We start from the raw sequence: 14,686 nt of genomic DNA, 5'->3' as shown, positions 1-14,686 counted from the left end.
CGGCTTTTCCTCTCCTGTTCAGATAGAGCTGACCGGGGGGTAGGGGTGGGGGTGTGACGGTGGGTGGTGTGGGGATGGGGTGGTCTGGGGGTGTGACGGGGGGTGGGAGTGGTGGGTGGGAGTGGAGGGCGGGGGTGTGATGGTGGGTGGTCTGGGGGTGGGGGTGGTCTGGGGGTGTGACGGGAGTGGGAGTGGGGGTGGGAGTGGGGGGTGGGGGTGTGACGGTGGGTGGTGTGGGGGTGGTCTGGGGGTGTGACGGTGGGTGGTGTGGGGGTGGGGGTGGTCTGGGGGGTGTGACAGTGGGTGGTGTGGGGGTGGGGTGGTCTGGGGGGTGGGAGTGGGGGGTGGGGGTGTGACGGTGGGTGGTGTGGGGGTGGGGTGGTCTGGGGGTGTGACGGTGGGTGGTGTGGGGGTGTGACGGTGGGTGGTGTGGGGGTGGGGTGGTCTGGGGGGGGTGACGGTGGGTGGTGTGGGGCTGGGGTGGTCTGGGGGGGGTGACGGTGGGTGGTGTGGGGGTGGGGTGGTCTGGGGGGGTGACGGTGGGTGGTGTGGGGGTGGGGGTGGTCTGGGGGTGTGACGGTGGGTGGTGTGGGGGTGGGAGTGGGGGGTGGGGGTGTGACGGTGGGTGGTCTGGGGGGTGGGAGTGGGGGGTGGGGGTGTGACGGTGGGTGGTCTGGGGGGTGGGAGTGGGGGGTGGGGGTGTGACGGTGGGTGGTCTGGGGGGTGGGAGTGGAGGGTGGGGGTGTGACGGTGGGTGGTCTGGGGGTGGGGTGGTGGGTGGTGTGGGGGGTGGGGTGGTGTGGGGGTGTGACGGTGGGTGGTGTGGGGGTGGGGTGGTCTGGGGGGTGTGCCGGTGGGTGGGGGAGAGGGATGTGGTCCAGTCTGTGTGTGAACATCCTTCTGAAGACGGTGACTGTATTTTCCGAGACAGAGACCCACTCGCTGAGATATTACTACACCTCGATGTTGAACAGTGGTGACCTGCCTCGGTTCATTCACGTTGGAATGCTTGATGGCGTGCCGATCACTTACTATGACAGCAACGGCAAGAAAGACATAGCACGGCAACCGTGGATGAACGTGTCAGTGGATGAAGATATTTGGACTCAAGAGACACAGAGACTGATGGATCGAGAGAAGCTGTCAATGGAGAATGTTCGCATCGCAACCAAGAGAACACGCAGTGATGACAAAGGTAAGTATACACTCGTGTTAGAGAGTGAGCATGGTTCACAGGGAGTGTGTAACAGTGAACACACTCGTGCTAGAGAGTGAGCCAGGTTCACAGGGAGTGTGTAATAGTGAACACACTCGTGTTAGAGAGTGACCCAGGTTCACAGGGAGTGTGTAATAGTGAACACACTCGTGTTAGAGATTTACTCAGGTTCACAATGTGTGTGTAATAGTGAACACACTCGTGTTAGAGATTTACCCTGGGAGTGTGTAATAGTGAGCATACTCAGGTTAGAGATTTACCCAGGTTCACAGGAGTGTATAATAGTGAACGCACTCGTGTTAGAGAGTGACCCAGGTTCACGGGGAGTGTGTAATAGTGAACACACTCATGTTAGTGAGTGAGCCAGGTTCACCAGGTGTGTATAATAGTGAACACACCCGTGCTAGCGAGTGAGCCAGGTTCACGGGGAGTGTGTAATAGTGAACACACCCATGTTAGAGAGTGAGCCAGGTTCACAGGGAGTGTGTAATAGTGAACACACTCGTGTTAGAGAGTGACCCAGGTTCACAGGGAGTGTGTAATAGTGAACACACTCGTGTTAGAGAGTGACCCAGGTTCACAGGGAGTGTGTAATAGTGAACATACTTGTGTTAAAGAGTGACCCAGGTTCACAGGGAGTGTGCAATAGTGAATACACCCGTGTTAGAGAGTGACCCAGGTTCACAGGGAGTGTGTAATAGTGAACGCACCCGTGCTAGAGAGTTACCCAGGTTCACAGGGAGTGTGTAATAGTGACCACACTCATGTTAGAGATTTACTCAGGTTCACAGGGAGTGTGTAATAGTGAACACACTCGTGCTAGAGAGTGAGCCAGGTTCACGGGGAGTGTGTAATAGTGAACACACCCATGTTAGAGAGTGACCCAGGTTCATGGGGAATGTGTAATAGTGAACACACCCGTGCTAGAGAGTGAGCCAGGTTCACAGGGAGTGTGTAATAGTGAACACACTCATGCTAGAGAGTGAGCCAGGTTCACAGGGAGTGTCTAATAGTGAACACACTTGTGTTAGAGAGTGACCCAGGTTCACAGGGAGTGTGCAATAGTGAACATACTCATGCTAGAGCGTGACCCAGGTTCACAGGGAGTGTGTAATAGTGAACACACCCATGTTAGAGAGTGAGCCAGGTTCACAGGGAGTGTGTAATAGTGAACACACCCATGCTAGAGAGTGAGCCAGGTTCACAGGGAGTGTGTAATAGTGAACACACTCGTGCTAGAGAGTGAGCCAGGTTCACAGGGAGTGTGTAATAGTGAACACACTCGTGCTAGAGAGTGAGCCAGGTTCACAGGGAGTGTGTAATAGTGAACACACTCGTGCTAGAGAGTGAGCCAGGTTCACAGGGAGTGTGTAATAGTGAACACACTTGTGTTAGAGAGTGACCCAACTTCACGGGGAGTGTGTAATAGTGAACATACTCATGTTAGAGAGTGACCCAGGTTCACAGGGAGTGTGTAATAGTGAACACACTTGTGTTAGAGAGTGAGCCAGGTTCACAGGGAGTGTGTAATAGTGAACACACTTGTGTTAGAGAGTGACCCAACTTCACGGGGAGTGTGTAATAGTGAACATACTCATGTTAGAGAGTGACCCAGGTTCACAGGGAGTGTGTAATAGTGAACACACTTGTGTTAGAGAGTGAGCCAGGTTCACAGGGAGTGTGTAATAGTGAACACACTCGTGCTAGAGAGTGAGCCAGGTTCACAGGGAGTGTGTAATAGTGAACACACTTGTGTTAGAGAGTGACCCAACTTCACGGGGAGTGTGTAATAGTGAACATACTCATGTTAGAGAGTGACCCAGGTTCACAGGGAGTGTGTAATAGTGAACACACTTGTGTTAGAGAGTGAGCCAGGTTCACAGGGAGTGTGTAATAGTGAACACACTTGTGTTAGAGAGTGACCCAACTTCACGGGGAGTGTGTAATAGTGAACATACTCATGTTAGAGAGTGACCCAGGTTCACAGGGAGTGTGTAATAGTGAACACACTTGTGTTAGAGAGTGACCCAGCTTCACGGGGAGTGTGTAATAGTGAACACACTCGTGCTAGGGAGTAACCCAGGTTCACAGGGAGTGTGTAATAGTGAACGCACTCGTGTTAGAGTGTGACACCGGTTCACGGGGAGTGTGTAATAGTGAACACACGCGTGTTAGAGTGAGTGGATAGCCTGTAGCCTCTTGTTTTTGAAAGGTTTGTGCTGATTACTGTTTTTCTGGCCTATCTTTAGCCCTGAACTTCCTGCAGTATACTTCGGGCTGTGAGGTGAGGGATGATGGGACTGTGAGCGGAGTTCGTCAATATGCCTTCAATGGACGCGAGTTCATCAGCTTTGACCTCGAGCACACTACCTGGGTGGCGACCTCACGTTTCGCCCAGTCCACACAGAACGCATGGAACCAGAACAAGGCTGACAACAAGTACAAAAAACAGTACACTGAGAGGTTCTGTGTCGATTGGCTAAACACCTACCTGGGATATGGAAATAAGGCCCTTAATCGCAAAGGTATGACTGAATTTCCATCCTGACTCACACACAGCATCCATTAAACCCGAGAGGGTCACACACCCAAATATTCACCCACTTGGCAAACGCGTTCCACCCATGCAGTTACAATGCAAACATCTCCTGACCAGGAGAAATCCCACTGCACAGGGCACACAGCGGGCACACAGCAGAGTACACAGGGCACAGAGCGGGCACACAGCAGAGTACACAGGGCACAGAGCGGGCACACAGCAGAGTACACAGGGCACAGAGCGGGCACACAGCAGAGTACACATGGCACAGAGCGGGCACACAGCAGAGTACACATGGCACAGAGCGGGCACACAGCAGAGTACACATGGCACAGAGCGGGCACACAGCAGAGTACACAGATCACAGAGCGGGTACACAGCAGAGTACACATGGCATAGAGCGGGCACACAGCAGAGTACACAGATCACAGAGCGGGCACACAGCAGAGTACACAGATCACAGAGCGGGTACACAGCAGAGTACACATGGCATAGAGCGGGCACACAGCAGAGTACACAGATCACAGAGCAGGCACACAGCAGAGTACACATAGCACAGAGCGGGCACACAGCAGAGTACACATGGCACAGAGCGGGCACACAGCAGAGTACACAGGGCACAGAGTGGGTACACAGCAGAGTACACATGGCACAGAGCGGGTACACAGCAGAGTACACAGATCACAGAACGGGCATACAGAGTACACAGATCACAGAGCGGGTACACAGCAGAGTACACATGGCACAGAGCGAGCACACAGCACAGTACACAGGGCACAGAGCGGGTACACAGCACAGTACACATGGCACAGAGCGGGTACACAGCAGAGTACACATGGCACAGAGCAGGCACACAGCAGAGTACACATGGCACAGAGCGGGCACACAGCAGAGTACACATGGCACAGAGCGGGCACACAGCAGAGTACACATGGCACAGAGCGGGCACACAGCAGAGTACACATGGCACAGAGCGGGCACACAACAGAGTACACATGGCACAGAGCGGGCACACAGCACAGTACACATGGCACAGAGCGGGCACACAGCAGAGTACACATGGCACAGAGCGGGCACACAGCACAGTACACATGGCACAGAGCGGGCACACAGCACAGTACACATGGCACAGAGCGGGCACACAGCAGAGTACACATGGCACAGAGCGGGCACACAGCACAGTACATGGCACAGAGCGGGCACACAGCACAGTACACATGGCACAGAGCGGGCACACAGCACAGTACACATGGCACAGAGCGGGCACACAGCAGAGTACACATGGCACAGAGCGGGCACACAGCAGAGTACACATGGCACAGAGCGGGCACACAGCAGAGTACACATGGCACAGAGCGGGCACACAGCAGAGTACACATGGCACAGAGCGGGCACACAGCAGAGTACACATGGCACAGAGCGGGCACACAGCACAGTACACATGGCACACAGCAGAGTACACATGGCACAGAGCAGGCACACAGCAGAGTACACATGGCACAGAGCGGGCACACAGCAGAGTACACATGGCACAGAGCGGGCACACAGCAGAGTACACATGGCACAGAGCAGGCACACAGCAGAGTACACATGGCACAGAGCGGGCACACAGCAGAGTACACAGATCACAGAGCGGGCACACAGCAGAGTACACATGGCACAGAGCGGGCACACAGCAGAGTACACAGGGCACAGAGCGGGCACACAGCAGAGTACACAGATCACAGAACGGGCATACAGAGTACACATGGCACAGAGCGGGCACACAGCAGAGTACACATGGCACAGAGCGGGCACACAGCAGAGTACACATGGCACAGAGCGGGCACACAGCAGAGTACACATGGCACACAGTGGGCACACAGCAGAGTACACATGGCACAGAGCAGGCACACAGCAGAGTACACAGGGCACAGAGCGGGTACACAGCAGAGTACACATGGCACAGAGCGGGCACACAGCAGAGTACACAGGGCACAGAGCGGGCACACAGCAGAGTACACATGGCACAGAGCGGGCACACAGCAGAGTACGCAGATCACCGAACGGGCATACAGAGTACACAGATCACAGAGCGGGCACACAGCACAGTACACATGGCACAGAGCGAGCACACAGCACAGTACACAGGGCACAGAGCGAGCACACAGCACAGTACACAGGGCACAGAGTGGGCACACAGCACAATACACAAGGCACAGAGCGAGCACACAGCACAGTACACAGATCACAGAACGGGCATACAGAGTACACAGGTCACAGAACGGGGATACAGAGTACACAGGGCACAGAGCGGGCACACAGCACAGTACACAGGGCACAGAGCGGGTACACAGCAGAGTACGCAGGGCACAGAGTGGGCACACAGCAGAGTACACAGATCACAGAACGGGCACACAGCAGAGTACACAGATCACAGAGTGGGCACACAGCAGAGTACACAGATCACAGAACGGGCATACAGAGTACACAGGGCACAGAACGGGCACATAGCAGAGTACACAGGTCACAGAACGGGCACACAGAGTACACAGGGCACAGAGTGGGCACACAGCACAGTACATGGCACAGCGGGCACAGCACAGTACACAGGGCACAGAGTGGGCACACAGCACAGTACACAGGGCACAGAGTGGGCACACAGCACAATACACATGGCACAGAGCGGGCAGAGGGGCAACAAACAGAGTACACAGGGCATGGGGGTCACAGCACGCAGTGAAGTATGCAGGGCACAGAGTACACAGGGCATGGGGCACACAGCAGAGTACAAATGGCACGGGGCACAGAGCACGCAGGGGATGGGGCACACTGCAGAGTCGCACAGGGCACAGTGCGGGCACAGAGTACAGGGTGCATACCACAGGTCACAGAACACAGCAGCTGACTAGGACAGAGGGCAGGTGGAAGGGGACACGGCAGAAGGAGGAGGAGGGTACAGGGCAGAATGCGCAGTGTGATCCCAGGGCATTCAGTAACCCACACCCTCTGCTGACCACACAAAGACAGACTGATTGATGGACAGAGCTCCAGTGACAGGGTGTCCCAATCCTCACACTCATCATCCAGACACAACCCCCACCCTGACCTGAATTTACCTCACTGTCACCTCACTCTTCCCCCAGGCACCCCCTCACTCTACCCTGGTCGCCAGCCCCCCCGGTTGTCCCCATGCATAGGGGTGTACATGCACAAGAGCAATAAGGAGTGCCCCCTGTCGAGAGCTGAGCACTGAGATAATGATTCACTGGGAGTCCAGGGCAGTGAGTGAAGCTCTGACACGGTGCGATCCTTTTGATTATCCCTTCCCATCTGCGACTAACTCAGCAGCCCAACAGATCCAGTACAGCGTGTGGTCTCTCTCTGTCTCCTCAGTTGTCCCAGAAGTGCACGTCTATCACACAAAGAGCTCGGACGGCCAGAATCTCAATGTCCACTGTCTTGTCACTGGCTTCCACCCACGGGCCATCAATGTGAGCTGGTACAGAGATGGAGAGCCCCTGGCCAGACCCCAAAGCACTGGCATTCTGCCCAACCACGATGGCACCCACCAGATAAGGATACACTTCCAGACCAAAGCCGGAGATCGCCGTAGTCACGTGTGCCACGTCCAACACAGCAGCCTGCCCGAAATATTGGAGAGAGCCTGGGGTAAGGAATGGGAATGAGCGACCCGGGAGCGGAACGGGAACTCGCTGCCGGATCACCCGGCTCCAGGAATGGGAATGAACCAGGATAAAGCACCAGAATAATCCGGGGAGGGGAAGGAGGGATGAATGCCGGGGCGAGGGGCAAGAAAAGTCTGGCAAAAAGAATGGAAATATCCTGCGAGGAGGCATGAGAACGACTCGGGATGAGCAATGGGAATAATCAGGGAACGGAATGGGAATGATGCTGAATAAGGAATGGATGGGGAGCCGGGGTGGTCGGGGAGTGAGTGGGAATTTGACAGGGATAAGGAATGTGGATCACCTGCAATAGGAAAATGGAAACATGGGTGGGTCGGGTCGGGTTCCGGCTGTTCCGTGTCGGGGCGGTTCCGTGTCGGGGCGGTTCCGGGTCGGGGTGGTTCCGGGTCTGGGCGGTTCCGGGTCGGGGCGGTTCCGGGTCGGGGCGGTTCCGGGTCGGGGTGGTTCCGGGTCTGGGCGGTTCCGGGTCGGGGCGGTTCCGTGTCGGGGCGGTTCCGGGTCGGGTCGGGTTCCGGCGGTTTCGGGTCGGGGCGGTTCTGGGTCGGGTCGGGTTCCGGGTCGGGGCGGTTCCGGGTCGGGTCGGGTTCCGTGTCGGGGCAGTTCCGTGTCGGGGCGGTTCCGTGTCGGGGCGGTTCCGTGTCGGGGCGGTTCCGTGTCGGGGCGGTTCCGTGTCGGGGCGGTTCCGTGTCGGGGCGGTTCCGTGTCGGGGCGGTTCCGTGTCGGGGCGGTTCCGTGTCGGGGCGGTTCCGTGTCGGGGCGGTTCCGTGTCGGGGCGGTTCCGTGTCGGGGCGGTTCCGTGTCGGGGCGGTTGCGGGTCGGGGCGGTTGCGGGTCAGGGCGGTTGCGGGTCGGGGCGGTTGCGTGTCGGGGCGATTCCGGGTCGGGGCGGTTGCAGTTCGGGGCGGTACCGGGTCGGGAATCTGGGCATTGGGAGCTGAGCCTAACTTTGTTCTTTCCTCAGTTCAGAGTGACCGTACCGGTGTGATTGTTGGGGTGGTGATGCTGCTGCTCGTCCTGGCGGCCGTTGTCGGTGCTCTTGTCCTTTACCGGAAACAGGAACAGAAAATGTGCAAGATATTCAGCTGCTGTGCTTTTGGTGGTAAGATTACATTCAGACAAACATAGAAACTAGAAGCAGGAGGAGGCCATTCAGCCCTTCGAGCTGCTCCGCTATTCATTTTGATCATGGCTGATCATCAAATTCAATATCCTGATCCCCCCTTCCCCCCCATATCCCTTCATCTCTTTAGCCCCAAGAGCTGTATCTAATTTCTTCCTAAAATCAGACAACGTTTTGGCCTCAACTACTTTCTGTGGGAGTGAATTCCACAGATTCACCACCCTCTGGGTGAAGGAATTTCTCCTCACCTCAATCCTAAAAGGTTTACTCCTCACCCTCAAACTATGAATCCTAGTTCTGGACACCCCCCCACCCCCGCTCCCGGCCCCCCTATCGGGAACTTGCTGAATCTACTGTTAGAATTTCGTAAGTTTACATTCGGTTTACTCATTATCCCCTCACGGTCCTCTCTCGACAAACTACATCCAGCTGAGCGTTCCATTATTAAAAGCAACACCAGTGTCTGTACGGTGCCTGTGGTGACCTCGGGGGTGTAATAAAACAGCAGCGTCCCACTAAGAGCAGTCAACAAGTGAGATAATAAACTATTAAAGTCCAGATGGCTGAGAAGTGAACATTACCCACAATACACAGCAACACTTGCCTCCCCTTATTCGCAGGAGCTCTTCCACATTCACCCAACAAGACAAACTGTCTATGGAGTCACTAAAACACAGCATCTCTGTCATTGCGACACTCCCTCAGCACTGACCCTCTGACAGTGCAGCACTCCCTCAGTACTGACACTCTGACAGTGCGGCACTCCCTCAGTACTGACACTCTGACAGTGCGGCACTCCCTCAGTACTGACCCTCTGACAGTGCGGCACTCCCTCAGTACTGACACTCTGACGGTGCGGCACTCCCTCAGTACTGACCCTCTGACAGTGCGGCACTCCCTCAGTACTGACCCTCTGACAGTGCAGCACTCCCTCAGTACTGACCCTCTGACAGTGCAGCACTCCCTCAGTACTGACCCTCTGACAGTGCAGCACTCCCTCAGCACTGACCCTCTGACAGTGCAGCACTCCCTCAGTACTGACCCTCTGACAGTGCGGCACTCCCTCAGTACTGACCCTCTGACAGTGCGGCACTCCCTCAGTACTGACCCTCTGACAGTGCGGCACTCCCTCAGTACTGACCCTCTGATAGTGCGGCACTCCCTCAGTACTGACCCTCTGACAGTGCAGCACTCCCTCAGCACTGACCCTCTGACAGTGCAGCACTCCCTCAGCACTGACCCTCTGACAGTGCAGCACTCCCTCAGCACTGACCCTCCGACAGTGCAGCACTCCCTCAGCACTGACCCTCTGACAGTGCGGCACTCCCTCAGCACTGACCCTCCGACCGTGCGACACTCCCTCAGTACTGACCCTCTGACAGTGCGGCACTCCCTCAGCACTGACCCTCCGACAGTGCGGCACTCCCTCAGTACTGACCCTCTGACAGTGCGGCACTCCCTCAGTACTGACCCTCTGATAGTGCGGCACTCCCTCAGTACTGACCCTCTGACAGTGCAGCACTCCCTCAGCACTGACCCTCTGACAGTGCAGCACTCCCTCAGCACTGACCCTCTGACAGTGCGGCACTCCCTCAGTACTGACCCTCTGACAGTGCGGCACTCCCTCAGTACTGACACTCTGACGGTGCGGCACTCCCTCAGTACTGACCCTCTGACAGTGCGGCACTCCCTCAGTACTGACCCTCTGACAGTGCAGCACTCCCTCAGTACTGACCCTCTGACAGTGCAGCACTCCCTCAGTACTGACCCTCTGACAGTGCAGCACTCCCTCAGCACTGACCCTCTGACAGTGCAGCACTCCCTCAGTACTGACCCTCTGACAGTGCGGCACTCCCTCAGTACTGACCCTCTGACAGTGCGGCACTCCCTCAGTACTGACCCTCTGACAGTGCGGCACTCCCTCAGTACTGACCCTCTGATAGTGCGGCACTCCCTCAGTACTGACCCTCTGACAGTGCAGCACTCCCTCAGCACTGACCCTCTGACAGTGCAGCACTCCCTCAGCACTGACCCTCCGACAGTGCAGCACTCCCTCAGCACTGACCCTCCGACAGTGCAGCACTCCCTCAGCACTGACCCTCTGACAGTGCGGCACTCCCTCAGCACTGACCCTCCGACCGTGCGACACTCCCTCAGTACTGACCCTCTGACAGTGCGGCACTCCCTCAGCACTGACCCTCCGACAGTGCGGCACTCCCTCAGTACTGACCCTCTGACAGTGCGGCACTCCCTCAGTACTGACCCTCTGATAGTGCGGCACTCCCTCAGTACTGACCCTCTGACAGTGCAGCACTCCCTCAGCACTGACCCTCTGACAGTGCAGCACTCCCTCAGCACTGACCCTCTGACAGTGCAGCACTCCCTCAGCACTGACCCTCCGACAGTGCAGCACTCCCTCAGCACTGACCCTCTGACAGTGCGGCACTCCCTCAGCACTGACCCTCCGACCGTGCGACACTCCCTCAGTACTGACCCTCTGACAGTGCGGCACTCCCTCAGCACTGACCCTCCGACAGTGCGGCACTCCCTCAGTACTGAGCCTCTGACAGTGCGGCACTCCCTCAGCACTGACCCTCCGACCGTGCGACACTCCCTCAGTACTGACCCTCTGACAGTGCGGCACTCCCTCAGCACTGACCCTCCGACAGTGCGGCACTCCCTCAGTACTGAGCCTCTGACAGTGCTGCAAATCCCTTTTGTTTCCATTTTTTCTCTGCCTTTGGGCTATAACTAGAGACTGACGGTAATAATTCCTGAGATTTTACACCCAGCTATTAGTCTGACTTTACAGAGATGATAAAATATTTTGCCAAATCTCTCAGTGAATAATATATTCCCAATGATTTGTCAGTGACTGAAGCTTTGTGTATTTACTCTACAGGTTCTGTGAGTGACGTCTCCACGACAGGAAGTAAGTAAATTGGGAATACCGGGAAAGATGGACTCAATGTTTGTGTGGAATATTCCAGAATTGATGGCCCGCTGAGAATGATCACAGAGTAAACCCAAATGACGCAGTGCATGTCACGTGACGCTGTCAGGTCCAGGGGCTGGAGGAGTGAATGAGGAGAGGAGGGGAGTGGAGGAGAGGAGAGGAGAGGAGGGAAGGGGCATCAAGCGAGGGTATTGGGGAGTGTCGGACGAGTGTTGGGGGGGGGGAGAGGAGGTGAGGGTAGCTCAAAGGTGATAAGATGGAGGGGAGGGAAATGTGGTTGAGGGCACGGAAAGTGGGGGCGGCACGGTGGCACAGTGGTTAGCACTGCTGCCTCACAGCGCCAGGGACCCGGGTTCGATTCCCGGCTTGGGTCACTGTCTGTGTGGAGTTTGCACATTCTCCTCATGTCTGCGTGGGTTTTCTCCGGGTGCTCCGGTTTCCTCCCACAGTCCAAAGATGTGCGGGTTGGGTGGATTGGCCATGCTAAGTTGTCCCAAGATGTGTTGGTAAGATAGATTAGCCATGGTAAATATGTGGGGTTGTGGGATAGGGCAGTGGGGTGGGCCTGGATAAATTACTCCGTCAGAGAGCTGGTACAGACCCGATGGGCCGAATGGCCTCCTGCACCGTAGAGATTGTATGAGCTGGAATGGTAGGTGGGAGCCGTGGGGGGGGGGGGGGGGGCTTGAGAAATGGGAGGGGAGTGACAGTCTTTGAGGGGATTTGGCAGATGGACAGTAAGGGGGGGATGGGGTCACTGGAGAATGGAGCAGTTGCCCCATGTTTCCTGATAGCAATGTGGTTAACACTGGGTCCAGCACTGAGAATCTCCCTCTCCTCCCTGCTCGGTGAATAGCCCCTTTCTCCCAAAATCTCTGCAATGGTGGAACGAGAGGCGGTGGGTGTGGGTTTCTGAGTGGCTCACAGTTTGTGGTGGAATTCCTGATCACTCACTGTTGGGTTATTGGGTGAGGGGCAGTCGTGGGGTGGGGGAGGTGGCTGGAGGGGTGGGTGATGGGACAAAGGGCAGCCATAGCGGGGCCACCGTTCTCAAACCCACTCCCTCACTCAGGCCAACCTCACACCTGAATCACATGGCACTGGTCACATGATGCAGTGCGGGTCACGTGACACTACAGGTCACGTGCCAGGATGCAGGTCACAATGGCACAACATTGGTCACAATGACATGGTAATGGTCACATGATGCGGTGCGGGTCACAGTGGCTCGGTGCTGGTCACATGACACGGTGCGGGTCACAGTGGCTCGGTGCTGGTCACATGACGCAGTGCGGGTCAGAGTGGTTCGGTACTGGTCACATGACGCAGTGCGGGTCACAGTGGCTCGGTGCTGGTCACATGACGCAGTGCGGGTCAGAGTGGCTCGGTGCTGGTCACATGATGCAGTGCGGGTCAGAGTGGTTCGGTACTGGTCACATGACGCAGTGCGGGTCACAGTGGCTCGGTGCTGGTCACATGACGCAGTGCGGGTCACAGTGGCTCGGTACTGGTCACATGACACGGTGCGGGTCACAGTGGGTCGGTGCTGGTCACATGACACGGTGCGGGTCACAGTGGCTCGGTGCTGGTCCCACGTGCTGGGTTGACCCAGATGAAGTCGGCCTTCTGTAAATGATGCTCTGTACTTGCTGACAGCTTGTCTTTTTCTGCTTCTTAGGTTCTGACAGTGCTCAGACTCCCCCAGAGAAGACAGACGTTGAAGCTGGCAAAAATTTACTATCCTCAGACAGCCCCAGTTTACAGGGCTGTACGGGGAGTGTGCAGGAACCATTCCTTTCACCCCCTGCCCCCGGTGCATGCAGGGAATAAGCCATGGTGGAAAGGAGCTGATAACACTTATTGTTATGACACATCCTGCCTGACTTTCTTTCTGAAGAACTTTAATCTCTTGGTGATTTGAGGTGACAATAATCTGTTTGTTGGACCCCTTCCGCTCGCTATAGGACTGACCTCGACTCTGCTGCTGTCACTCACTGCTCCTTAACCCGCTTCTGAGAAAAGGGGCCCGGACCACGAGGGGAAATTGTCTGATTGACATCAGTGGTTATGCCTCTACCGCTTTTAGGAACCATTACCAACCCAACTGCAGTAGATCAGAGACCCCACCCCACTTTGTTGTACAAAGTCAACAAAGGGAATCCATCTGCCTGATAAGAAACGGAACCAAACCCGTTGGCCGTAGCTACTGCGTTCAGCAGTTTAATGTCACCAGTCTCGGTCATAGTGTGGGAAAGCTAAGGCCTAAAGTCCATTGCCCTGCAGCCAAATGAGTTTGGAGTACTGGGGGAGCTCCATTCCACCTCGACCCAGTGCTGTTAAGCGATATGGTAGCATACAACGGCACCTATTTTGTCTGTGGAAACAATGCCTATCCATGGCTCCCCTGGGACTCCACTCCATCTGACGAAGGAGCAGCGCTCCGAAAGCTTGTGTGGCTTTTGCTACCAAGTAAACCTGTTGGACTTTAACCTGGTGTTGTGAGACTTCTTACTGTGTTTACCCCAGTCCAACGCCGGCATCTCCACATCACCCCTGGGACTGGGCACGGTCTTGTTATTTGGCCTATGTAGTCCCCTATGTCCGGCATTATAACACCCTACATCTCCACCCCAAGATACACCTGTTGAGATCTAAACGGGCCATAACTGAAGCTGAATGGTTTTGGATGATAGCCTTCCCCTTCCTGTGGGACCGCAAAGGAGGCTTGAGAACTGATCAATATGGCATCTCATAGAAACCCTACAGTACAGAAAGAGGCCATTCGGCCCATCGAGTCTGCACCGACCACAATCCCACCCAGGCCCTACCCCCATATCTACCCACTAATCCCTCCAACCTACGCATCTCAGGACTCTAAGGGGCAATTTTTAACCTGGCCAATCAACCTAACCCGCACATCTTTGGACTGTGGGAGGAAACCGGAGCACCCGGAGGAAACCCACGCAGACACGAGGAGAATGTGCAAACTCCACACAGACAGTGACCCAAGCCGGGAATCGAACCCGGGACCCTGGAGCTGTGAAGCAGCAGTGCTAACCACTGTGCTACCGTGCTCTTGAGAAAGTAGCTAATGATACCCCGCTGATGGATTAGAGGAAGTAAGTACCGCTATCTCAGAGGTCTCAATTTCTATCATCTCCTGGCCC

General features: G+C 55.9%; 1 protein-coding gene across 1 annotated transcript in view; it reads left to right on the top strand.

Annotated features, from left to right (window-relative positions):
• LOC144496985 (class I histocompatibility antigen, F10 alpha chain-like) overlaps positions 1-14,006 on the top strand; it is a 19,298-nt gene extending 5,292 nt beyond the window's left edge. Inside the window, exons 2-7 of the mRNA XM_078217647.1 lie at positions 932-1,195; positions 3,466-3,741; positions 7,131-7,406; positions 8,405-8,542; positions 11,466-11,495; positions 13,198-14,006. Coding sequence (XP_078073773.1) covers positions 932-1,195; positions 3,466-3,741; positions 7,131-7,406; positions 8,405-8,542; positions 11,466-11,495; positions 13,198-13,349 — 1,136 coding nt within the window. The 3' untranslated portion in view covers positions 13,350-14,006. The remainder of the gene's footprint in view (positions 1-931; positions 1,196-3,465; positions 3,742-7,130; positions 7,407-8,404; positions 8,543-11,465; positions 11,496-13,197) is intronic.
• The last annotated feature ends 680 nt before the right edge of the window (positions 14,007-14,686 follow it).

Source organism: Mustelus asterias, chromosome 8 (assembly GCF_964213995.1).
Source record: "Mustelus asterias chromosome 8, sMusAst1.hap1.1, whole genome shotgun sequence".
NCBI lineage: Eukaryota > Metazoa > Chordata > Chondrichthyes > Carcharhiniformes > Triakidae > Mustelus > Mustelus asterias.
This window is presented reverse-complemented; position numbering and strand designations above follow the sequence as displayed.